Source organism: Mobula birostris, chromosome 3 (assembly GCF_030028105.1).
Source record: "Mobula birostris isolate sMobBir1 chromosome 3, sMobBir1.hap1, whole genome shotgun sequence".
In the NCBI taxonomy this organism is placed as follows: Eukaryota; Metazoa; Chordata; class Chondrichthyes; order Myliobatiformes; family Myliobatidae; genus Mobula; species Mobula birostris.
In genome coordinates, this window is record NC_092372.1 from 178092202 (window position 1) to 178119333 (window position 27132).

The following is a 27132-nucleotide window of genomic DNA, read 5'->3' on the forward strand; positions in this document are numbered from 1 at the left end:
TGAGAAACTGCAAAGTCTGAAGGTAGATTAGTCACCTGGACCAGATGGTGTACATGCCAGGGTTCTGAAAGATGTGGCTGAAGAGATTGTGAATGCACTAATAAAGATCTTTCAATAATCACTATATTCTGGAAGACTGGAAAATTGCAAACGTCACTCCACTCTTCAAGAAGGGAGAGGGGCAGAGGAAAGGAAACTATAGGCCAGTTACTCTGGCCTCAGTGGTTGGGAAGATGTTGTAGTCAATCGTTAAGGATGTGGTTTCGGGGTACTTGGTGGCATGGCCAAAGTCAGCATAGTTTCCTCAAGGGAAAATCTTGCCTGACAAATCTGTTGGAATTCTTTGGAGAAATAGCAAGCAGGATGCACAAAGGAAAATTGGTGAAGTTGTGTACTTAAATTTTCAGTAGGCCTTTGATAAGGTGCCACATGAGGCTGCTTAATAAGCCATGGTGTTACAGGAAAGATTCTAGATGGATAAAGCAGTGACAGACTGGCAGGAGGCAAAGAGTGGGAATAAAGGGAGCCTTTTCTGGTTGTCTGCCAGTGACGAGTGGTGTTCCACAGGGGCCTGCGTTGGGACTGATTCTTTTTACGTCATATTTTAATAATTTGGATTATGGAATTGCTGGTTTTGTTGCAAAGTTTGCAGATAATATAAAGATAGGGGCAAGTAGTTTTGAGGAAGTAGGCTACAGAGGAATGTTAGATTAGAATAGCAGAATTAGAAGAATAGAAGATTAGGAGAATGAACAAAGAAATGGCAGATGGAATACAGTGTCAGGAAGTGTATCGTCATGCACTTTGGTAGAAAAAATGAAAGGGCTGACTATTTTCTAAATGGATGGAAAATACAAAAATCTCAGGCACAAAGGTACTTGGGAGCCCTTATGCAGGATTCCCTAAGGGTTAATTTGCAGGTTGAATCTGTGGTGAGGAAGGCAAATGCAATGTTAGCCTTCACTTCAAGACAACTAGAATATAAAAGCGAGGATGTAATGTTAAGACTTTATAAAGCACTGGTGAGGCCTCACTTGGGAGTATTCTGAGTAGTACTGGGCCGCTTATCTTAGAAAGGATGTACTAAAACTGGAGAGGGTTCAAAAGAGGTTCACGAAAATGATACAGATTTGAATGGATTGTCATAGGAAGAGCATTTGATGGTTCTGGGTCCGTATTCACTGGAATTTCAAAGAATAGGCAGTGGGGGCGTCACGTGATGACGTGGGATTGAGACGTGTAAATCCAGCTCTCCCGCAGCAAATCAGTAAAGTACCGTTTAAATAAAACAAAGTTGGTAAATATTTTCTCAAAACTATTTATAAACTTTGTAAGACTACTTTACGATATGCCTCCTCAACTGCAACAAAAGAAGTCTGCTGTTGCGAAGCAGCCGCGAGACGGGAAAAAAAAGGGCCTACTGCAACGATGGAGCCTCGGACTCAGGTTGGATCTCCTTCGGTAGAACAGGGAGCAATGGCGGTGGCAACGGTTTCTCCGAAGAAGATACCGGAGATGCGCATGCGCAAAGAAGAGCGCATGCACAAATCGACACAACGCAAACTACAAGGACCCACACCCACTGCAATTGAAAATGACTCAGAGTCAGAATTGGACTCTGCAGAGAACACAGATGAAGAAGAGGAGGAAGAATTGGAAGCGAGTGGAAGTAAAGGAGATGATAGAGACATAAGAGAGGCTCTATTGCAATCAACGGCTGAATTAAGAAAAGTAAGAGAAGAGCTTAGAAATACGAAGAGGTGCTATAATAAAGTTATGGAAAGACAGGACAAAATGGAAAAGAGGCTTCAGAAGATGGAAAGAGAAATGGGGCTTATGAATAATAGAGTGGAAAAAACAGAAAATGATTTGCTTGTTTGGAACTCGGAAAGAAACCGACTCTTGGAGAAAGTGGATATGTTGGAAAATTTCAGTAGACGTAATAACATTAAAATTGTTGGTCTTACAGAAGGTATGGAGGGAGAAAAGCCAATAGAATTTTTTCAAAGATGGATCCCGGATGTTTTGCAAATGGGAGAGGAGGCTCGACCAATTGAAATTGAGCGGGCACATAGAGCTCTAAGACCAAAACCAAAAGATGTCCAATATCCACAATCGATTTTAATAAAATTCTTAAGATTTCAAGACAAGGAAAGGATTCTACAGGCAGCTGCTCGAGCTGCCAAAGATAGAAAAGGGCCATTGATAATTAAAGGGAACAAAGTTTTTTTTCTACCCTGATATAAGTTACGAACTTTTGAAGAAAAGGAAGAAGTTTAATCCAGTGAAAAAAACCCTATGGGATCATGGTTATCAATTTATACTGCGTTATCCTGCAACTTTGAAGATTTTTTTGCCTGGTGGAGAAAAAAGATTTTTTGATGACTACCAGAAAGCAGAGCAGTTTGTGCAAGATTTTCTTAATATTCACCAGATACAAGAACAAACTCAGGAGAGAGAGATAGATTGAAGATGAAGATTGGGTTAAAGAATGGACTTGCTGGATTTTTGAAGCTGGATGAATGTATAAATATATTATTAATTATATGAGGGGGGTAAGAAAGGTTAACACTGGAGGAAATTAGTTGGGAATAGTAATACTAATTTTGTCTATATATATATATAACTTTTTTTGTTGCGGGGGAGCTGGAAGAAGCACTGATCGATTGCTACGTTAATCATGTGTGCAAGCGTGGCTTTTGGCGTGACCCGTAAAATGGAGGGGGGTAGTGTTGTGTATCCTTTCATTCACAACATTAGTGGGGGGGGGATTTTGTTTTTTCTTTTTTTTTCTATCTTTTTTTCTTTTTGCCTGGAAGGTTGGGGGGGGGGGGGAAACACATAGCAACGTGGTGAAGTTTAAAGAAATTCCCCAAGGAACTATGAGAGTTGAGAAGATAAGTAATGTTTTAGATTGGAGTAACTTTGTTAAGAATAATGACTAATTTATTGAATTTTTTGAGTTTTAATGTTAATGGGCTTAATGGACCAGTGAAAAGAAAAAGAATCTTAACATATATTAAAAAAATGAAGATAGATTTAGCTTTTTTACAGGAAACGCACCTAACAGAAATAGAACATCAGAAACTAAAGAGAGATTGGGTGGGTAGTGTTATTGCGGCTTCATTTAATTCAAAAGCGAGGGGAGTAGCAATTTTGATCAATAAAACATTACCAATTAGAATACAAAATGTAATAACTGATTCTGCGGGGAGATATGTGATTATACATTGTCAACTTTTTTCCGAACTATGGACTTTTATGAATATTTATGCACCAAACGAAAATGATGCAAAATTCAGACAAGAAGCTTTTTTAAATTTGGCGGATGCACATGAAAAAATATTAATTGGAGGAGACTTTAATTTTTGCTTAGACCCAGTCTTAGATAGATCAACCAAGGCTGTCATAAAATCGAAGGTAGTAAATTTAACTTTATCATTGATGAAAGATTTAAATTTGATTGATATATGGAGAAGAATCAATCCTAAAGAAAGAGACTATTCGTTCTATTCCCATAGACATAAAACCTACTCAAGGATGGATTTTTTTCTATTATCAATGCATATTCAACACAGTGAAAAATATGGAATATAAAGCAAGAATATTATCAGATCATTCTCCTTTATTAATGACAATAATAATGGCTGACAAGGAAGAAGTGGCTTATAGATGGAGATTTAATTCAACATTATTAAAGCGTCAAGATTTTTGTGATTTTATGAAAAAGCAGATTCATTTTTTTTGGATACAAATTTTCATTCAGTGGAGGATGAATTTATATTATGGGATGCGATGAAAGCATATCTTAGGGGCCAGATAATAAGCTGTATGTCTAAAATTAAGAAAGAATATATGGCAGAACTAGATCAATTGGAAAAAGAGATTACAAGAATAGAAAAAGAATCTCAAAGATATATGTCAGAAGAAAAACGAAGACAACTTCTCAATAAGAAGTTACAATATAATACGCTTCAGACATATAGAACGGAAAAAGCAATTATAAGAACTAAACAAAGGTATTATGAGTTAGGTGAGAGAGCACATAAAATTCTTGCCTGGCAGTTGAAAACAGAACAAGCTTCCAAAACAATAAATGCAATTAGAACAAGGGCAAATAAAATAACTTATAAACCTCTTGAAATAAATGAAACCTTTAAAAATTTTTATTCTGAATTATATCAATCAGAATCCCAAAATGATGTTAATGAGATAGAAAGGTTTTTATCACAAGTTTCTCTTCCAAAATTGAATTTGGAAGAACAGAGGGGATTAGATATGCCTTTTACATTAAAAGAAATTGAAGAAGCTTTAGGATCACTCCAAAGTAATAAATTTCCAGGAGAAGATGGTTTTCCACCTGAATTTTATAAAAAATTTAAAGATTTATTATTTCCTCTATTTATGGAACTAATACGTCAAGCAGAAAAAATACATAAACTTCCAGAATCTTTTTCAACAGCGATTGTAATAGTATTGCCAAAAAAGGACAGAGATCCTATGAAACCAACATCATACAGGCCTATTTCTTTATTGAATATGGATTATAAAATAATAGCAAAACTTTTATCGAATAGTTTATCTAAATATTTACCAAAATTAATACATATGGATCAAACAGGATTTATTAAAAATAGACAATTGGCAGATAATGTAACTCGGCTACTTAGTATAATTCATTTGGCACAAAAGAGGGATGAGAAGAGTATAGTAGTAGCTTTGGATGCAGAAAAAGCATCTGATAGATTAGAATGGGATTTTTTATTTAAAGTATTAGAAAAATATGGGTTAGGAACATCTTTTATAAATTGGATTAAAACTTTAAATTCTAACCCTAAAGCTAAAGTAGTGACAAACTCTCAAATTTCAACACCATTCCAGTTAAAAAGGTCAACTAGACAAGGTTGTCCACTATCACCTGCTTTATTTGTATTGGCGATAGAGCCATTAGCAGAACTAATTAGAATTGATCCAGATATTATGGGTTTTAGAGTTAACCAAGAGGAATATAAAATTAATCTTTTTGCCGATGATGTTTTGATATATTTAACAAACCCACAACATTCGTTACATAAATTATCTTCTAGATTGGATGAATATGGGAAGGTATCAGGTTACAAAATAAACTGGGATAAAAGTGAAATTTTACCTCTTACTAAAGGAGACTATAGTCAATGTCGATTAGTAACCCAATTTAGATGGCCGGTAAATGGTATAAAGTATTTAGGTATAAGACTTGATAATGATGTAAAGAATTTATATAAATTTAATTATTTGCCACCGTTGAAAAAAATTCAAGAAGATCTTGACAAATGGATGATACTACCAATAACATTAGTAGGTAGAGTCAATGTTGTAAAAATGAATATATTTCCTAGATTACAGTATTTGTTTCAAACATTACCAATACAATTGCCACAGAAATTTTTTCAAGAGTTAAATAAATGTGTGAGAAAATTTCTTTGGAAAGGTAAAATGTCAAGAATATCATTGGAAAAACTGACATGTAAATTTGGGTTAGGAGAATTACAACTTCCAAACTTTAAAAATTACTATAAAGCAAATCAACTTAGATTTATTGCATCTTTTTTCAATGATCAAAAACCAGCATGGATTAAAATAGAACTAGAGAAGATAGGAGAAAATAAACCTGAAGATTTTATATATCAATGGGAATCTAAATGGATACGGGAAAAGAAAGAATCTCCTATATTAACACATTTGATTGATCTATGGAATAAGATAAATGTTGATAAGGAAACACAGAAATCTCTATTAGCAACCAAGTAGACCTTTGTTCCAAAACAGACTTATTCCTTTTACAATGGATAATCAACTTTTATATAATTGGTACCAAAAAGGGATTAAATTTATAGGAGACTGTTTTGAGCGAGGTATATTGATGTCATTTGAACAATTAAAGGATAAATATAAAATATCTAATAATACTTTCTTTTGTTACTTTCAATTAAGGGCTTACTTAATAGGTAAGCTGGGTCAAACAATGTTTTTGCCAAAGCCTAATGAAATTGAAATTTTAATTCAAAAAGGGAAAATTAAAAAATTTATTTCTTATATGTATAATTTGATTCAAGAACAGACAATTAAACAAGGAATCCATAAGTCAAAGCAAAAATGGGAAACAGATCTGAATATTAATATTGATGAAACAAATTGGTCAAGACTTTGTCTTGACAGTATGACAAATACAATAAATGTTCGACTTAGATTAGTACAATATAATTTTTTACACCAATTATATATTACACCACAAAAAATAAATAGATTAAATTCAAATCTCTCTGATAAATGTTTTCGGTGTAATCAAGAAATTGGTACTTTTTTACATTCTACTTGGTCTTGTTTTAAAATTCAACCCTTTTGGATAAATTTAAGAGTCTTATTGGAACAAATTACTGGAATTCAATTTCCACATAACCCTGTATTATTTCTATTAGGTGATATTGAAGGGATAAAACCGAAACTTAAATTGAATAAATATCAGAAAGAATTTATAAAAATTGCATTGGCAGTAGCTAAGACTATAGCAGTTACTTGGAAATCTGATTCGTATTTAAGTATGGATCGTTGGAATAATGAAATGGTTAGTTCTATTCCACTTGAAAAAATTACTTATAATTTAAGAGATAAATATGTAACATTTTTGAATATTTGGCGCCCTTATTTACAAAAGATAGGATGGCATACTTAAGTGCTCCGATAAAGATTTTGGTTACTTGGGGAAAGTAACGAATAATTGTACCAAATTTATTTTGAATCCCATGGAGCATGTGGAAACCTTCCAATAACCAGGCGGTTCTTTTCTTTTTTTTCTTTCTTTCTTTTTAGGTAGGACTATATATGGGGGGGGGGGGGGGGGGGAGGGGAGATTTTATCTTTTCATGTATTCTTTTTGAAAATTTAATAAAAATTATATTAAAAAAAAAGAATAAGCAGTAACCTCATTGAAACCTATTGAATGGTAAAAGGCCTTGATAGAGTAGATGTGGAGAGGATGCTTCCTATGTTGGGAGAAACTAAGAACTAAGATCACAGCCTCAGAATAGAGGGACATCCTTTTAAAAAAGATGAGGAGTAATTTATTTAGCCAGAGAGCTGTGAATCTGTGGAATTCGTTGCCACAGGCAACTGTGAAGGCCAAGTCCGTATGTATATTTAAGGCAGAGGTTGATAGACTCTTGCTTCGACAGGGCATGAAATGATATGGGGAGAAGGCAGGAGATTGGGGCTGAGAGGGAAAATGGATCAGCCACGATGAAACGGTGGAGCAGACTCAGTGGGCCAAAGGCCTAATTCTGCTCCTATGTCTTTTCTCCCCATGGTTGGTAAAATTGTTAACATATGTTCTAAATTAGAACAAAATCCAGAGAATTAATAAACATTTATAAACTGGGGGAAATTAAATGCATCATGAGTTAGCAATCTCTCTCTTGAATCAACGAGGTGACTAGACAATGAGGTAAGGCTATAACTAAATGTCACAGCTTTTCATTTCACTTGTATATGTTTAACACAGGAGAATATTTGCAGCATAGGTATATGGAGAAATCCACAATATACCTAAGGAATAAGAATTTAACACGGAAAGGAAAAGAGAGAGACTGGATAAAAAAAGGATTGTGAACATGATAAATAACATGCAAGGCTATGACATATCATACAGTATTAAGCATTATTTTGCATATTTTTCTGTGTAAATATTTCTAAAGATTCACACAGTTTTACCTTCTATAGAATTATTGAAGTGTTTTCCCCACTGAGCATAAGATATTGATCCACCTCCAGCCCAGGGAAAGCAGATAAGTCTGAAGAGAGCTTCAGGTTTTCTATACATACAGTTCACTAGTTTATCCATTTCTGTAATATAATGCACAAGCTTTAAAATAAAGATTATCTCACATAACATAATCCTGCAAATTTACATATGATGTTCAGATATTCGTGCAATAAAGTTAATTCTACATTTGATATTCAAGTTCCAATCCAACACTCTAAAAATTCAAAAGTGACAGCTGATGGAAATGGTGAGGAAAAGAAAGGCAATGGGGACCACTGTCCTGATGTAATCATAAACTGAAGGGAAAAATATTCAAACATCATAGCAAATAATGTTAGTTTTCTATCACTGTTTACATTCTTTCCACAGCTAGCACCTTCGAATAAAGTTAATTGGCTGTCCATTGTTAATAGCATTTTGCTATTTCAGAAGGACATGCAAAGTGAAAGAAAACCAGATTTCAAACTAATTAATTGTACACGATAAGCATTGGAATCTTTCTGGTAAATGACATATTTCACTGTATTCTACCATGTACATGTGATAAATAAATGAATCTGAATCTGATAAGCTGCTTTTTAAACATCTGATTTTCAAATACTCAACTTAGCCTGTAACATTTCGGCATCCGAATGACACTTTAGTAGTGGACACAGAAAGAAGTGTTTGATGCAAGCATCAAGTTATGTAAGCATGTAAGTTTAACACATTTAATAGGTAATCTTCAATTACCTTACTTGGTAGATTATTTGATAGGTTTTCCATAATAATTTTTTTAATTCTCTGATCTAATTCCTATGGTCTTACCAATGACATATTTTGAATAATGTTCAGATTTGTCATTTAATTATTCACTTGTCAGTAAGTGAATGCTCAAGAAACTTTCTCAGGTTTCTGCACAGTTCATCCATCTGCCATCTCCCTTGCAAACTTCCCACGCTATCCTCAGGTCAAGAATGAGTTGTCTCTACTCCATATTCTAAAGTGGCTGAAGAGTCCTGTTTGGATCTGCTGACATTGCTACACGTTAGGCAGGTGAGGACAGTCAGGGACAAGGAAAATCTAAAGTAAGCAGCATTAGTGGAGAGAGAAAAAGAGTTGATATTACAGATAAAGAATATACCGCTAAAGTGCATCATCTGTAAATGTTGAATTGAGTCTGCAAGGCTGCTCAGACAGATGAAGTGCTGTTTATTAATCAGTCAGGAGGCCATATACACATTGTTCAGAGTTGGTGCAGGATGGAGAATTAATAGTGGAAGGCAACAGGAAGCTCTGGGTCACCCTTGTGCATTGAGTGCAGGTGCTCCACAAGTGGCCATCCATCTGCATTTGATTTCTCAACATAAAGGGGATCACAGTACCCCACAACTGTGTACTGAGTCTAGTACACCACAACAGTAGAAAAAAAATTGTTTCATTTGGAAGTATTGTTTGGGTCCCTGGATAGTGGAAAGAGGTAAAAGAATAAGTACTGAATTTTCTGTGGTTCATAGAAAAGTGGTGGAACGAGGAGAGCAGTGATAGAGATGGGAGAGCAGACCAGAGAATAGTGTAGGGTACAATCACATTAGAGTGCTGAAAGGATAAGGGAGCGATAGATTGACAGGTCGTGAAATGTTCTTGAAGCCAGTAGAAATTACAATGGATAATCCATTGAAAACAAAAGCTGGTGGGTGGAAAATGAAGAACAGGAGAACTTTATCCTTGTTCTGTCAGAGAATTTAAGGGCTGAAAACAGTGATGTAGGAAAGAGATGCAATACAGTCTGGTGCCTATCATGGTAAAGGGAGCGCAGTGGTTCAGGAAGAACAAAAGCAATTGTGTCAAAAGTCTTGTTATCAATGAAGATACATGGCACAGATGAACTGGGAAAACAGAATGAATTTGTTACTTTGAGTGGTAGATTTAAGATGACTGTGGAATCATCCATCTAGACCAAGATGAAGATAGAGAAATTTTAAAAAATGAAGAAAAAAGGACTATGTGAAGGCAAAAGCAGGATGAAAATTTTCAGAAGTTCAAAGAAAGTTTATTATAAAATATTTATATGTAACCATGTACTACCTAGAAATTCATTTTCTTGCTGGTGTTTACAGGAGAAATGAAGGTATACAATAGAATTTACAAAACAAAGACTGACAAATAACCAATGTGTAAAAAACACAAACGGGGCAAATATATTACAAAAAATTGAGAGCATGGTAAACACGAGATTCTGCGGACGCTGGAGATCCAGGGTAACAGGCACAAAAAATGCTGGAGGAACTCAGCAGGTCAGGTAACATGTATGGAAATGAATAACAGTCAACAATTTGGGCCGAGACCCTTCATCAGGACTCATGTCCTCAATACTTCATGGGTACACCTGCCCAATGGTAATAGCAAGAAGAAAACACGGTGAGTGCATTTGATGATGGCTGCTCTTTTCGTGTGACGGCACTCCATGTAAATGCACTAAATGTTGAGGTGGGCTTTACTTTGTGTTGGACAGGAGAGCATCCATCACTTTCTGTCGTCTTTTCCAACCTTGGGCATTGGTGTTTCCATACCAGGCTGCGATGCATTGAGTTAGGATATTCTCCACTGTGCATCTATAGAAGGTTGTCAAAGTTTTGGTGACGTGCTGATTCAATGCAAACTTCAAAGAAAGTAGAGGTACTAGCGTGCCTTCCTTGTGATGGCACTTGCACACTTGTCCTGGGACATTTCGTCTGATAATGTTGATATTATGGAATTTAAAGCTATTGACACTCTCCACCTCCAGTCTCCTAATGACAACTGGCTAATGGAACTCCAGATTCTTCCTCCTGTAGTTGATAATCAGTTCTTTGGTTTTGCTGATGTTCAGACAAAGTTGTTGTGGCACCACTCAACTAGATTTTAAATCTCCCTCCCATATGCCAATTTGTCACCACCTTTGTCTCGGCCAATGACAGTGTTGTCACCAAACTTAAATACGGCACTGGAGCTAGAGACGTACTTATGCAATCATAAATACAATGGATTACAGTTATTTGGGCCATCAGTTATTCGGGGCAGCCACTTATGTGGGACAACACTTAAGGAACAAAAACCAATCAAAAAAATAGCCAGGATTGCCTTCGTTTATTTGGGACACTATGCCAATTAATTGGGACAGGGATGATTACCGGCCAGTTTCTAACTAGCGTCAGATGCAAGCATTTGTGTGGCCATTCAACATTACACTGTGCTTAGAGAGAACAGTTTTCAAATAGCATCAGTTGTGTGTGTTAGTGTTCAAGAAGCAGTGATTTTTTGTGACTGAAAGTTGGCGAGAAACAAGCAGAAAGACAATTCTGAACTGTTTTACTCACTGTGGTTTCCAGCATTCCACAACCTAGGGATTCACTTTCAAGGTCTTTTAATCTCATGTTCTTGATATTTCTTGTTTATTTATTTATTTTTCTTTTTGGATTTGCACAGTTTGTTGTCTCTTGCGCATTGATTGTTTGTCAGTTCTGTTTGTCATTGATTATTCTACCACTTTTTTTTAATTGTACTTGTATTTTCGGTTTAATGCCCACAAGGAAATGGATCTCAAAATAGTATATGGTATCATATACGTTCTTTGAAAATATATTTACTTTGAACTTTGAAACGTTAAGTCTGTCGCTCTCTGTTAATTACTCCACTAAACGATTGAATTGAATCGACTTTATTTCTTACATCCTTCACATACACTAGTGAAAATATTTACTTTACGTCTCCGTCTAAACGTGCAATGTGCGATAATAGTAATTAATAATAAATAGAACAGTCAATGTAATATAGAAATGCACTCAAATCAGCGTGAGTTAATCAGTTTGACGGCCTGGTGAAAGAAGCTGTCCCGGAGCCTGTTCGTCCTGGCTTTGAAACTGCGGTACCGTTTCCCAGATGGTAGTAGCTGGAATAAACCGTGGTTGGGGTGACTCAGGTCCCCAATGATCCTTCAGGCCCTTTTTTCACACCTGTCTTTGTAACTGTCCTGAATAGTGGGAAGTTCACTACTACAGATGCACTGGGCTGTCCGCACCACTCTCTGCAGAATCCTGCGATTAAGGGAGGTACAGTTCCCATACCAGGCAGTAATGCAGCCAGTCAGGATGTTCTCAATTATTTCTGCGCAACACACACAAAATGCTGGAGGAACTCAGCAAGCCAGGCAGCATCCGTGGGAAAAAAAATACAGCCGATGTTTCAGGCCGAAACACTTCGGCAGGACTTTTTTTTCCGGGTACTTTCTGTTTTTGTTTCCATTTTCCAGCATCCACCGTACTTTTATTTTAAATAGACCAGTTAACATTTGAGACAATTCTAATAAACACCATTGTCAACAGCATTTATTCCACACACCGAATAAAAAAAATTATACCAGAATGAGAGTTTATTACAGTACGGACTTGAACTTTTCATTGTAACGTCGTACGAACCCCTGGGAAACCGATTAAAAAACAAAGCAGAAAACAACCCAATGATCGGACTTCAAAACCGAACCGAGCACGAGGTTAAGTTAAGGGTAACTGACCTGAACTGGCTGCCTTGTCCTTGTATTCGCTCGCCTTGCAGCTCCCTCTGTACATGTACAACACGGAAGCTGAGGCGCCTGCGCGTCATGAAGACGACAGATGGGCCAATCTGGAGACATTGCAAAGAACAGGGAATACAGTACGGTATTCAATACAACGGTAACCGGGGGAGCTAAATAATTAGAGGGAAATACATTTTTTAAAGAAAACAAACAGAAATTATCCTCTTTATTTAGATATTTTGAACGGTATGAACCTATTGGCATCTACAATGTTTTCCGTATCATCAAAGATTGCAATTTTCTTTTTAAACCAGTCCTTAGGGATCAAGGGTGACTTGCTTTCATTCTGGGTGTAAGTGTCCAAGAATGCCCACGTAGGAAGTACTGCCAGTTTGAAGGTTTTCCAAACTGTTGTACGTGGGAGGGGAAGAGAATGTGGTTTGCCAGGGACAGGACCTAAAATCGGAAGTGACTAGAGTAAAACAAAATCGAACAAACTTTAGAAAGGCAAATGCAAAACGGGAAGATACGTGGCAAAAGACATTTAATCGAGCCTTATAAAACAATGGAAAATAAAATGGCAGGTGCTGGAATCTGAAAACAAAAACGTAAATACTGCAAAAAAATCAGCCAGTCAAGCAACATCTGTGGAAAGGGAAGCCAGTTACTACTTTGGGTCAGGCACCCTACTTCTGAATCTGGGGTGGGTGAAGTGATGTACTTTGGTGAGAAAAAACAGTCACGAAAAATTATGGAAGAAAGAGGTAACCATTCAGCCTATTGTGTGCATGCGGCCAATAAAACAGCTATTGACATTGATCTCACTCCCCAAGTCTTGCTCTGTATATTATTAATTTCGCTCTTTTTTGCACAAGAAAGGTGGTACTGTCTCGGTCTTTAAATTTTGCCCCAATTTCTCCACAACCATTTGCTTCTTGCGCTGTTCAAATGATTTGCAGCCGTCGTCATAGCATTGTGACCAAAGCGAAGGAGTTGAGCGAGGCGGAAACACGATGCCGCGGGCGGAAACACGATGCTGCGGGGCGGAAATACGATGCTGCGGGGCGGAAGAGGGGTGTGAGAGCTGGGGTCGTTCGCGGTCTTTGGGAGGGAACGACGAAAGATACAGGCACCGAAACAAATCGGGGTCGTGGAAACGAGAGAAAATAGTTGTTTTTCGAAATCAGCACAGGGAAACAGAGTAAGTCACTGATGAGAAGACTCGGGCAAAATCAATTATTGAGGGTTTTAGTTCTACCTTGTTCCGACAGAAGGGAATATCAATTTAAAGACATTCGTTATAGTTTCCAGATAATATTATCATTCCGAGTTGGTGGGTTGTATTATATCTTCGTTTGACTTTTTTTCTGTGCAACTTCTTATTCCAGCATATAGCCTACGTACACACAGTATGCTTCATTTAAAACTCCTGTTATTCACGTAAATGTCATCCCACTTCTCATATTGATATTTCTTTATTTACTTTATTCCCTCAGTCGCGGTTTTGAACGACTTCTTGAACTTGGTGATTTAAACTCCCTCCTTTGCTTTCTTTTTTTTATTGCTCTCCCAAAGTATAAACTCGTTCATCCTGTCGTTTCACAGTCTTCGTTTTTGTACAGTACTTGTAACCTGGTGTTGGTTTATTATTGTCACATGTGCTAAGATACAGTGAAAAGCTTATCTTGCATACAAATCAAATCGTTACATAGTGGATTGAGGTAGAACACGGTAAAACAATTATAATGGAAATAATGAGTGGATCTGCAGGCAACAGCTTGCAACGAGTAGCTACTATGAATAACAGGCATTTTCTGATCAATTTCTTGTTTCATTCTCCTTTTTAGTCAAATATTTGTAGGAGGAGGGGAGGTGGGATGAAAAAGTTTAAAGATCCTTGATTCATTCTCTCAAGTTCCAACTAGCTTCGGGCTCATTAGTGATTATCTACTGACAGGTTTAATCAAATATTCTCTAAATCCTGCAGTTCTGATGCTTCCAAAGAAAGTCATCACTCCCTACTTCACTATAGTAATTCTCCATGCTGTTTTTCTAATCTTATGAACTGTGGAGCAAAGGACACTGATGCAGTTTGTTTTGTGTAAAAGCTGTTTTAATAATCCACCAACACACATAAGAATTGCTGATGAACGCAGCAGGCCAGGCAGCATCTATAGGAAGAGGTACAGTCGACATATCCACCAACGTATTTGACTAGACCTTATCAAGCATTTCAAAGATTCAAAAAACTTTATTGTCATTCTAACCGTACATCAGCTCTGCCGGGCAGAATGAGACAGCGTTTCTCAGGGGCAGTGCAATCATAACATAACAAACGCAACACTAAATAATAAACATAACAATAAATAGTAAAACACAACAGCCACATGTCAGTTAAAATCAATTATAAGTGCCCAGTGCAAGTTAAAAGTGTCCAAAGCAGAGTCAGGTGGAGCAGCTATTTAGCAGTCTGACTGCCTGTGGGAGGAAGCTGTTCAGTAGCCTTGTGGCTTTAGTTTTGATGCTCCTGTAACATTTGCCTGATGGCAGAAGAACAAACAGTTCATGGAGAGGGTGTGAGGGGTCTTTAATGATGTACCGTGTCTTCTGGAGGCATCGACTCTGCAAGAGGTCTTGGACAGAAGGTAGGGAGACCCCAATAACCTTCTCTGCTCCCCTAACCACCCTCTGCAAGGCTTTTTTGTCGACAGCACTGCAGCTGGAGTACCATGTTGTGATGCAAAAGATCAGCACACTCTCAACCACCCCTCTGTAGAATGTAGTTAAGATGTTAGTGGGGAGTAATGCTTGTTTAAGCTTCCTCAGAAAGTGCAATCTCTGCTGGACCCGTTTCACAATCCCAGTGGTGTTCTTGGACCAGGTGAGATTGTCTGAGATCTGCACCCCAAGGAACTTGATGTTTTCCACTCTCTCCACTGTGGAGCTGCTGATGCTGAGGGGTGCGTGCTCAGGCTGAGACTGTCTGAAATCGACGATCATCTCCTTGGTTTCGGTGACATTAAGCATCAAGTTGTTATCCCCGCACCAGCTCTCTAGGTGTTTGACCTCCTCCCTGTACATTGTTTCATCATTTTTGCTGATGAGCCCCACCACTGTGGTATCTTCTGCAAATTTAATGATCAGGTTCTCCTTGAATCTGGCTGCACAGTCATGTGTTAGCAGTGTAAGCAGAAATGGGCTTAGCACACAGCCTTGTGGGGATCCAGTGCTCAGCGTGATGGAGTCAGAGATGTTCCTGCCAACATGGACTGACTGTGGTCTCTCTATCAAGAAATCCAGAATCCAGCGACACATGGCAGTGCTAAGGCCAAACAGCGACAATTTCTCCACTAGTCTCTGCGGGATGATGGTATTGAACGCTGAACTGAAATCAATGTACAGGATTCTGGCATAAGTGTCTTTGTTGTCCAAGTGAGAGAGAACTGTGTGCAGTGTGGTGGATATTGTGTCCTCCTTAGAGCAATTTGGACGATAAGCAAACTGTTGCATTTCAAGCACCATTGCTAAAACAGATCATTATTCATACTTAATCCAGGTATATAAAGAAAACCCCTGACTTCGTTCCTCCATGAAAGGCATCTTAAGTCATATCCTCTTATTATCACATCCAACAACATTTTTTTCTCAAAGATCATAACATTACATTCAGCTGATTATGTTGCCTTCTTTGCCCACTCACCAAACATTTTCAAATATTCTATACAATCCTAATTCTGAAATCCCCTACCTTAGTTTACCTGATTATCCCTTTGATATCAACTTCCAGTTCACTACATCCTACCCTGACTAAACTGTTAGTTACCCAGCTTTCCTTGCTGAACCATAAGTGACATGATAATTCTTAATGGATCCCATTCCATGGGTGTTGTTTTCTCTGCTTTCAATTGTGCTATAGTCAAAATGAAACCTACCCTCAACACCAGCATCCTTGCAAGCTTCCACCTAATCAATAACCCCTACTTCATAGCCAGAGTTTTTGATGATGATCCTCCAACTCCTTCCCACATTCTGTCTGAGTCGTTTTTTTTAACCTGCTGTGGTTTTCATCCTATTGCCACACTATTACATCAGGTTTACAGATGATCTCTTCTTGGTCCCCATGCATATTTTGTACAAATGTTCCTCCTTAGCATTGGACTATTATGCTGTCTCAACTTTGTCATACTATTGACATTCAGTATCAAATAGAAATATTCTGCAGAAATTACTAGAAAGACTGAAGCCTTTGTCTTTGGTCCCTGTTAGCAATTTGCGCCCCCCCTCCCCCAGCTGTCTAGAACATTGACTAAAACTGATCTATATAATTTGTAATGTCATTCTTTTAGGAAATTCACTTTTGTGTTTATCCATTTTGAAATTGAAACTGCACATTTCTGCCTTTGTAATGATGCCTATGTCTGTTTTCAAATCAACTCATCTTCTGCCAAAATCTCAGTCTATCCTGATTGGGCTCTCATCTTCTACCTTGTATTTGCATTTTTTATCCAAAGCCCTGTACCTGGATCTTAATTTGCTCTGAGTGGTCACTCTATTATTTCCCTGCATGCAAAGGCTCCCATTCACATAAAACCTCAATTTTAAAGTCATCCTTACTCTGTAGTCTCACCTCTTGATTGTGTCATTACCCCCAACCACCATCCCCACCATTGAGCACATGCACAAGAAGTGCTATCACAGAAAAGCAGCATCCATCATCAAGCGCACACATCATCTAGCCCATGCTCCCTTCTTGCTGTCCCCCTTTGGAAGAAAGTACAGGAACCTCATGTCCCACACTACCAGGTTCAAGAACAGTTATTACCTCTCAACTAGCAGGCTTCTGAACCAGAAGGGATAATTTCATTCACCCCAACACTGAACTTGTGTTCTCGATATTTATGGTTGGTTGGTTTGTTTGTTTATTTATTTATTTGTATTTGCACACACTTGTTTTTTTGCACATTGGTTGTTTGTCCATTTTTGTTATGTGTGGTTTTTCATTAATTCTATTGTGTTTCTTTGTATCTACCATGAATACCCACAAGAAAACAAATCTTAGCATTGTATTTGGTGATTTATATGTACTCTGCTAGTACATTTACTTTGATGGCTAAACCTTAAACTTCTCTGCACATTTTTACAGCCCTACAGTCCTACTAGATCCCAGCTGTTTCCCAATTCTGGACCCTTGCACATTCTTAATTTTTGTCTGCCTGTCATTGGTAGTAGCACATTCATTGCCTACACCATAATCCCTGGAATGCCTTCACTTAAAGCATGATGCCACTCCCTTTTTCTTCTTCAAGATTTTTTTAGAATCCCTCTTTTCAATCAAGCTGGTGGTCTTTCTTGGTCTCAACTTTTTTTATATAATTTGTAAGATGCCTTGATACACCCTGTTATATTAAATATGTTTGAATGCCATTTAGAATTGGCATAAATTCAACTGCCAAAGAATGAATCCAGAAATAACTTAGTTGATATATATTGTTCTGAAACATCTGTTTGTTTACTGCCATTGTAACAGTTCATCCTCTTAGTTGCATTCTTCTTGTGATTAAATATTAATTTTAAGAAGGTGAAATATCTCCTCTAAGTCCCTTGACAATGTGGTGAGATTTGCCGCATTGCTATGTTATTCTGGCCTGCTATTTTAATTGGTTTTCTCCCTGTGTGTATGATCTGAAAATTGGTTATCATCTAATGTTGAAATTTGACCCACTCATCTTCAAGTCAAGTCATCACTTTTTATTGTCATTTTGACCATAACTGCTGGTACAGTACACAGTAAAAATGAGACAACGTTTTTCAGTGCCATGGTGCTACATGAACAATACAAAAACTACACTGAACTACGTAAAACAACACAAAAGTACACCAGACTACAGACCGACCCAGGACTGCGAAAAGTGCACAAAACAGTGCAGGCATTACAATAAATAATAAACAAGACAATATGCACAGTAGAGGGCAGTAGGTTGGTATCAGTTCAGGCTCTGGGTATTGAGGAGTCCGATGATTTATCCAAACTTATTCCAATTGCCAGTTCTCTTTCTCTAATCTTGATTCAGAGCAATATGAGCTTCATGTCCCAAGTTGTACTGAAATGCTAATTAGGTGAATGAAGAAAATATCAAACATGTTTATGTTTGAAAGAAGAAAACGAAGGGTCTCGGCCCGAAACGTCGACTGTACCTCTTCCTAGAGATGCTGCCTGGCCTGCTGCGTTCACCAGCAACTTTGATGTGTGTTACTTGAATTTCCAGCATCTGCAGAATTCCTCGTGTTTAAGCCACAATATTTGTTGTGATTTCTTTGTATCTACCTTGTGCATCTAATCCTGGATCGCCAACAGGTTGAACTTGTCTAGGTGATTAACAGAAAATGGAACTCAAAAACAAACCAGTTAATTGGTTATCTATTTAAAAAGTTAATTGGTAATTTATGTTCCAATAGAGAATACACTTTAAAAGGTTGACATTAGCTTTAAAGTGCTTCGGGATACTTGAAATTGTGAATGGCTATGATTGGCTGTTCATATGCTCTTTTCAAGTAAAATCTCAGATTTAAGCTCAAAATAAACTGAAGCTGGAAAACTAAAATTAAAAACAGAAAAGGCTGGAAATACTCAGAAGGTCAGACCACATCGATTGGATATGTTAATATTTGGATAGACAGAACTTGATTAGAGATGGTCAACATGGCTTTGTCATGTCAAACCAATATTTCAGAGTGTTTCGAGGAAGTTACCAAGAACGTTGATAAAGAAAATCAATAGATGTTATATATGTGGATCTTAGCAAGGCCTTTGACAAAGTCCTGCATGGTAGGCTGGTCATGTAGTTTCAGTCACTTGGCATTCATGATGAAGTAGTAATTTGGATTCAACAGTGGCTCTGCAGGAAAAGCCAGAGAGTAGTAGTAGATCATTGCCTCGCTGGAGGCCTGTGACTAGTGGAATGCCACAGGGATCACTGCTGCGCCCGGTGTTGTTTGTCATCTTTATTAATAACCTGGCGGATAATGTGACAAACTGGGTCAGTAAATTTGCTGATGACACCAAGGAGGGCACTCTAGGGTAGAGCTTATATATTGAATGATAGGGCACTGAAGTGTGTAGTAGAACAAAGGGTTTTGGAAATGCAGGTCCATAATTCTTTGAAAGTGGTGTCATAGGTAGACATAGTCGGAAAGAGAGCTTTGATACATTGGCCTTCATAAATCAGAGCATTAAGTACAGGATTTGAAATGTTATGTTGAAGTTGTATAAGACATTGCTGAGTCTGAATTTGGAGTACTGTGCACCATTCTGTTCATCAACCTATAGGAAAAATATTAATAAGCTTGAAAGAGTGCAGAGAAAATTTACAACGATGTTGCTGGGACTTGAGGACCTGAATTATAGAGAAAGTACTAACCTATTCATATCCTTGTGAATGGGTGAGGACTTCATTCTGTGGAGCATAGGAGAATGTGGGGAGATTTGATAGAAACATGTAAAATTATGAAGGATATTAGGTAAATGCAAGCATGCTTTTTTCCACTGAGACTAGAACTAGAGGTCATAGGTGAAGGGTGAAAGGTGATATAGTTAAAGGGAACCTGAGGAGGAACAACTTCACTCAGAGAGTGATGAGAGTATGGAACCAGCTGCCAGCACATGTGGTGGACACGGTTTCAGCTTCAACATTCATGAGAAGTTTGGATAAGTACACAAATGAAAGGGAATTGGAGGGCTGTGGTCTATGTCAGATCAATGGGATCAGGAAGGCACTGACTGGATGGGCCAAGGGACCTGTTTCTATGCTGTAGTGCTCTGATTCTATGACTCTATAATCTGCATTAAACATATCCAATATAGAGAAGACCACATAATGAGTATCAAACACACAGTACACTGTGCAACTCGATTGCTGCTTATAAGGGAAGATGACATGAGCTAGATGTAGGTTGGTGGCAAACCAGGGAACTGAGGGGGAAACTTTCCCTTCAGAATCCTGAAGGGGATTGGAGGAGAAGATGTGTCTGGTGCTGGAATCGTATTAGAGGTGGTGGAGATGATGGGGTCTGGTGCTGGAATCTTTTTGGAGGTGGTGGAGAAGATGGAGGCTGGTGAAGATGGGAATACACTGTATGTGATAGGAGAAGCGATTGAGAGCAGGTAAAGAAAATAGGCAAGAACCTCTTTAGAGTCCATTCGTCTATGCTAGAGGGAAAGCTATGTTCAAGGAAGAGGGAAGACACCTTAAAGGTACTAGTGTAGAAAGAGTCATCAGAAAGACAGAGGAGATGGAGAAACTGGGTGAATGGAATGAAATACTCACAAAAAGCAGATTGGGAGAAGATGTTGTTAAGACAGCTATGGAGGAGTGTTGGGTACTGCCAGCAAACCTGTCACCTGAGGTAGAGATAGAAATGTTAAGAAAAAGGGAAAGAGTTAGAAAGGAATTCTGTAAAAGTGAGAACAGGATAGAGATTGAAGTCAAAAGTGGAGGAGGTTTCATTTTTTTTAAATGAGTGCATGTGCAACACGGATACAGTCACTATTTTAACAGAAACTGAGTTGAGGGAGGGGATCTATCCACTGATTTACTATGTGTGGTAGAGGAGGCGGCCAGCTCAGAGTGATTGGGCTTTCTTTTAATTTTTCCCTGAAATTTCAAGCTTGTTTGACATTACTTCAGCTTGTCTGGAAGATGCAAAACCAGTGATTCACTAACAAAGGGATGGGAATAGATAGTACAGTTTGTAAATACATGCATGCAATTATTTTTTAAATTCAAAGTATATTTGTTATCAAAGAATGGTATAAATTATACAACCTTGAGATTTCTTTACTTATAGTAGCCACAAAGCAAAAAACCTGAAAGAACCCAGTTTAAAAAAAATAAAGACTAACTCCCAATGCACACAAAGAAAGAAGAAAACACAAATCATGCAAACAATGAAAGCGAATGACAATATTCCGAACTAAACTGAGTCCTTAGATCAAAAACGGGAGGAGCCCAAAGCCTCTGTATTAGCGATGTCTATTACAACATCTTGATCTCTCTTAATTTGCAGACATTTTCTTTGCTTTCAGTTCAACAACAAGAAGGAATCTCAGGAGAATCGTGTGATTAAAGTGAAAAGTCATGAGGCATGTTCAGGTTTAGCATTTATTTTATGTTGCATGGGAATGCTGATCCATGTTTGTCAACATTTTAAAAAAACAGAGGCCAAAGCATTAAATTCAATCAGTGAATAAAATATTTATCCTATTTTACTCTTCAATAATTGAGTCTGCCAAAATTTACTCGCAATATCCTTTCCAACTTATTCTAGCTTTCATTATGATCCTTCTCCTAACTAATGATTTTATTGCTTTTATTATCCTGTAAATGAGGAAATTCTATTTGTGCATTTTCTCAACATAAGCTTGACCCCTAATTCTTTCAAGTTGTTACTAATAACACTTTAAATTTGGCTATGCCTTTCACTGAACATCCTAAGTACTCCTAGTTTCTCCTTGTAAGACAGGTGCCCTTTCTGAATAACTTATATTTTTGGATTGTTTCAAAAGTTGAATAATTACTTCAACCTGCAATTTTTAGTACATTGAAACATTCACTGTTCTTTAAGTATGAATAAATTGCTGCTTTGGGTAAACTAAGCACTATTTTTAGGGCTTGAGCAATATGTTAAAAAATGTTTTTTTCAGGTCCTAAGGAGAATACAATCCAATGAGACTTAATAAACTGGATCATGAAAATGTAATGTGTAGACCAATTTAAAAGTAAGCATGACTCTAATATTTTGTATTACTTTCCAATATAATTATTACATTTTTAAATTTCATATCAATTTATTCTTTTTGAAAACTGAAATTTGCTGTAGCATTGCAATTGGTGTATACGGTACAGTGTTTTATAAAAAAAACTACCCTGTGTATTGCGGCTCAATGTAGTATTCTGCCATTTATAAAGTTGGAAATTGATCCCTGACATTTTGTTTTAGTTCAAAAGTCCAACTCTGTTAGTTCAGCTGTTTAGTCTTATGAAACTGATCAAATCATTCACCAAGCACATTCAACCTTAGGACCTGAAAAAACATTTTTTAACAGATGAAATATTTGAGTTACATTTCATTCATAATGTTGTGTTCTTTTTTGTTTTATCCAGCAGTCTTTTTCATAATAGCTAGAGTTTGAAGCTATGTAACCCAATATCAATAGCTGCCTTCCAGTCACCAGAGAACTATACTTAAAAGCAATGACATTAATATTGATTAACATATACAGATCTTTAACAATTTGTGATAAATGGAACATCCTATTAAACAATGAGAAAATAATGATCATGTAGATGTGGGTCAGTGGTGAGTTTTTGCACATAAATATGCATTGGTTTTATGGATGAAAATAAAAGGAATAGAGTGAATTAATCTGAATCATTCAAGAAGTAACTTTCACTCTGTTATAGATTGAAGCTCATTTTCAAACTCTTTCTCACTGGTTGTCATGTCAGTCTGCAATTATGTTGCATATTTAATGTAGACGAATATTCTTCAATGCTTTATGGGGAGCTTTCACTCACGTATCTGCCACAAAGCCACAGTTCTTTCATTTCTTAATTTTGTTTAATTACAAACCTCTGTTACTGTCTGTCTTGGAAAACTGTATCCATGTCTCAATAATCTTGAGATCACTTTCCCTAATCTTTTTAAGGCCTTACTTATCATCATCACCTTGTTTTCACTGGCACCCTAATGTATTTGAATATCATCTTCGGCTTCAACCTGTTTGTAATCTCTCATCCAACCATAAATTCCAGCTTACTTCTCAGTTCAGTCTTCTGCATTTGGATCTCTACTTTCCTTCCAGACCTAGTCTGCCAATTAATGATTTTCAACTTCTCTTTTGACCTTTCTTTCAAGCCTTTTATTTGCTTGCAATTTCACTTTGTCAGTTAACTTCCTTCATTTAATATAATGCATTACAGTATATGTGTTACAGCATATTGTACTGTAAAGTCTGCGTAAGGAAATGCCTATGCAATGAATAACTTTTCAATTCCTTTGTGTTCTTATTAGAAATCGGCTAAAACGTTGAAAAAAATGGAAAATCAGATATTTGAATCTGATGAAGTGTGTACATTCCAGTACCAAGATTCTTTACCTTCTTTACCTGTTCCACTTCTTGAGGAGTCCTTGGCAAAATATTTAGACGCAGGTACAATATTATTATTATAGTTTACGAAAAGTTTTGTTGAAGTCCATGTTATAGTTGACTCCCACTGGTGACATAAAAAGCGCAGTCATTTCAGAGTTGCACTCAAAAGACAAAATCAAAAACATAATTAAATGTTACCTGTCAAAAACTACAGGGGAATATCATTAATTTTGATGAAAACAAAATCTGGGCATTTGTTCCTTGCACTGAAGCCAACATTCTTGTCCTATCATGGGGAGGCATCTTGTTCCACAGATGTCAGTGATTCCTAGATGAACCACTCTAATTGAATATTCTTTTATTTGTGTGGAAAGTAAATGTCTTTGAGCTGTTTAACAGTATTCACTATCTTGCTTGATTGTCTTTCTCGATTAATTCAAATGGTGTATTTTAAAAGAAGTTATTACTCTTCACAGTTGACAGAACTGTTCATTACCTTTAAACTGGAGTTATTTCATTGGCATTCCAATCTATCTTGCAGGATTTTAAAGATCTGCCTCTCTCCCTCTGTCTGACATTCTGCACCACAGGTTTAAAGGATACATTATTCTCCACAACATCTGCCATATTCAATGGGATCTTTACCTCCCATTTCCCCCCCCCCATCTCCACTCACCACTTTTTTGCAGGATTTACTCCCTCTGTGATTCCTTTGTCCATTTGTCACTCCCCACTAATCTCCCTCCTGGTGCATATCCTTGCAAGCAAGAGAAATGCTACACCTCCCCATTCACCTTCTCTCTTACCTCCATTCAGGGCTCCAAACAGTCACTCCAGACTTCACCTGTGTCTCTGTTGAGGTTGTCTATTGTATCTGGTGCTCTGATTGTGGCCACCTCCATATTGGTGAGACCTGACATAAATTGGGGGATCACTTTGTCGGGCACCTCTGCCTCATCTGCCAAAAGCGGCCAACCATTAAATCCTATCCCCATTCCTGTTCCAACACGTCGGGCCATGGCCTCTTCTTTTGCCACGATGAGGCCACCCTCAGGGTCTCATATTCCTCATATTCTGCCCAGGTAGCCTCAGACCTGATTACATGAACGTCAATTTCTCCTTCTGGTAGATTTCTTCCTTCACCCTTCCCTCTTCTCTATTCTCCATTCTCATCTTTTCCCTCCTTCCCTTTCCCTCAGGGATCAGTCTCCTCTATTATCATATTCCTCCTTCTCCAGCCCTTTGCCTCCCCCCCCCCCCCAGGCTTTACCTATCATGTTCCAGCTATTTCTCCTTTTCTCCCCCCATCTTTTTATTCTGGAGTCCTCCCCCTTTTTTCCTCAGTCCTGAAGAAGAGTCTCAGCCTGAAACATCAACTGTCTAGATTATGAGAACACTCAGTCCTCTTTTATTGTCATTTAGAAATGCATACATACATTATGAAATGATACAATGTTTCTCCAGCATGATATCACAGAAAACAGGACAAACCAAAGACTAACACTGACAAAACCACATAATTATAATATATAGTTACAGCAGTGCAAAGCAATACCATAATTTGATGAAGAACAGTCCATAGGCACAGTAAAAAAAAAAGTCTCAATGTCCAGAGTCGATCGAATCCCGAGTCCCCAATAGCAGCGGCAAAAGGGAGAAACTCCCTGCCATAAACCTCCAGGCACCGTCAACTTGCCGGTACTTTGGAAGCAGCTGATCTCAGCCGACCCTGAGTCCATCCATCTGAAAACTCCAAGCTTCCGAGCAGCCTCTCCGATACAGCCTCCCGAGTGCCATCCTCTGCCGAGCGCCTTCGACCTCTCCCCGGCTGCTGAAACACGCACATCCGAGGATTTCGAGGCTTTCAGCTCCAGAGATTCTGGTTACCACACAGTAGCAGCGGTAGCAAAGCAGACATTTCAGAAGTTTTCCAGATGTTCCGCTGTGTGCTCACATCTGTCTCCATCAAATCAGGATTGTGCACGGTCCCTTACTTGACAGATAACAGATATTCATCACCGGAGAGGCCGCGCGCACTGTCGTTGCGCCGCCATCTTCTCCCCTGTTTAATGATTTCCATAGATGTTGCCGTACCTGTTGTGTTCCTCCAGGATTTGTATATGTTGCACTTGAATTATGTATTTCTTTAAATGTCTTTTAATAGCAAATATTGATTAGAAATGCATTGAAAATTGATTCAAATTTAGGCCTTAAGCCAGAGTTATAGTGGGAATAACTTTTGTTCATTGGTTTTAAAATGCTTATGTATTATACACATGGTTTCAATGTTTCTTTTCAGTCTAACCAAAGGAAGCCACTAGGCACTATTGTTGCTAATATACATTCATTTACGTATGATGCAACACTTGTTAAGTTTTTCTAAATGACTTTGACTTTAGATTTTTGGTTTTTGGCACCTGGCATTTGTATGTAGCATACTTTGGAGTGTGTTATGCCCTACTTAATTGTATAGACTGGCTGGACATACTGAGTTGGAAATTGACAGTACCTGTGGAACAATTAGTTCTATTGACTCATTTCATTTCTTAAAACTATTTTGATTTGATTGTAGAACTTATATGTGGCTGTCTTTAAGATTTGACTCTTGTTTTAACGTTTGTTTGCCTCAACTAGATATACTAGCAACCCTAAGAGATTTTATCCTACCTCCTTCAGGTATCTTCCGTAATTCATATTGGGTCATAGTTGATCAATGGTATCTTCGGTATAAAAAAAAGCTTCTTTAAGTACAAGCCTCTATTTACAATGGAAGTGGTCCCATTTTTATGAAATGATTATATATTCATATTATTAAATCAGTGAAAGTACACTCAGTGGGGACTTTATTGGGTACACCTTTCTAGTACTACGGAAGACCCTCCCCCCACCTTTGCCCCCAGAACAGCCTGAGTTCTTTGTGTCAAGGATTCTACAAGGTGCTGGAAACATTCCATAGAGATTGTGATCCATGTTGACATGATAACATCATACAGTTGCTGCCGATTTGTCAACTTTGCATTCATGCTGCGAATCCCCTGGTACACAACATCCCAAAGGTGCTCCATCAGATTGAGATCTGATGGCTGAACTGGTGAATCGGACTGCACTGAACTCATCGGCATGTTTGTTGAACCAGATGGAGAATATGTGTGCTTTGTGACATAGCACGTTATCCTGCTGGAAGTAGTCATTAGAAGTTGTGTAGACTGCTGCAATAAAGCGATGTACATGGTCAACAACAATATTAAAGTAGGCTATGGCATTTAAATTCGGCTGTATTGGAATTAAGGGGTCTAATGTGTGCCAAGTAAAAATACCCCACACCATTACACCACCACCACCAGCCTGAACTGTTAACACAGGGTAGACTGGATCCATAGATTCAAACTCTGACCCTACCATCTGCATGTCGAAGTCAAACTTAAGATTCGTCAGACCAAGTGATGTTTTCCCAATGTTCAGCTGACTGGTTTTGAAAGTATATCCTCAGTTTGCTGTTCTTAGCTGACAGGAGTGGAACCTCTTGTGGCCTTCTGCTGCTGTAACCCATCCAATTCAAGGCTGGATGTGTTGTGCTTTTGGAGGTGCTCTACTGAATACCACTGTTGTAACGTGTGATTATTTGAGTTACTGTTGCATTCCTGTGAGCGT

At 37.8% G+C, this 27132-nt stretch overlaps 2 protein-coding genes across 8 annotated transcripts in view; one reads left to right on the plus strand and one right to left on the minus strand.

Annotated features, from left to right (window-relative positions):
• olah (oleoyl-ACP hydrolase) overlaps window positions 1-13079 on the minus strand; it is a 37765-nt gene extending 24686 nt beyond the window's left edge. The window contains exons 1-2 of one of the 5 annotated variants that reach the window (XM_072253745.1): window positions 12330-12898; window positions 7747-7878 (exon numbers count right to left, since the gene is read on the minus strand). In XM_072253745.1, the coding sequence (XP_072109846.1) occupies window positions 7747-7878; window positions 12330-12384 (187 nt within the window). In that variant the 5' untranslated portion in view covers window positions 12385-12898. Of the gene's footprint in view, window positions 1-7746; window positions 7879-12329 lie in introns of those variants that run through there. The other 4 variants (XM_072253744.1, XM_072253747.1, XM_072253749.1 and 1 more) reach the window with 4 other exon arrangements.
• Window positions 13080-13401: 322 nt separating this feature from the next.
• crot (carnitine O-octanoyltransferase) overlaps window positions 13402-27132 on the plus strand; it is a 57325-nt gene continuing 43594 nt past the window's right edge. Inside the window, exons 1-3 of one of the 3 annotated variants that reach the window (XM_072253751.1) lie at window positions 13402-13533; window positions 21415-21471; window positions 23403-23541. In XM_072253751.1, coding sequence (XP_072109852.1) covers window positions 23427-23541 — 115 coding nt within the window. In that variant the 5' untranslated portion in view covers window positions 13402-13533; window positions 21415-21471; window positions 23403-23426. Of the gene's footprint in view, window positions 13534-21414; window positions 21472-22032; window positions 22108-23402; window positions 23542-27132 lie in introns of all 3 variants that reach the window. The other 2 variants (XM_072253752.1, XM_072253750.1) reach the window with 2 other exon arrangements.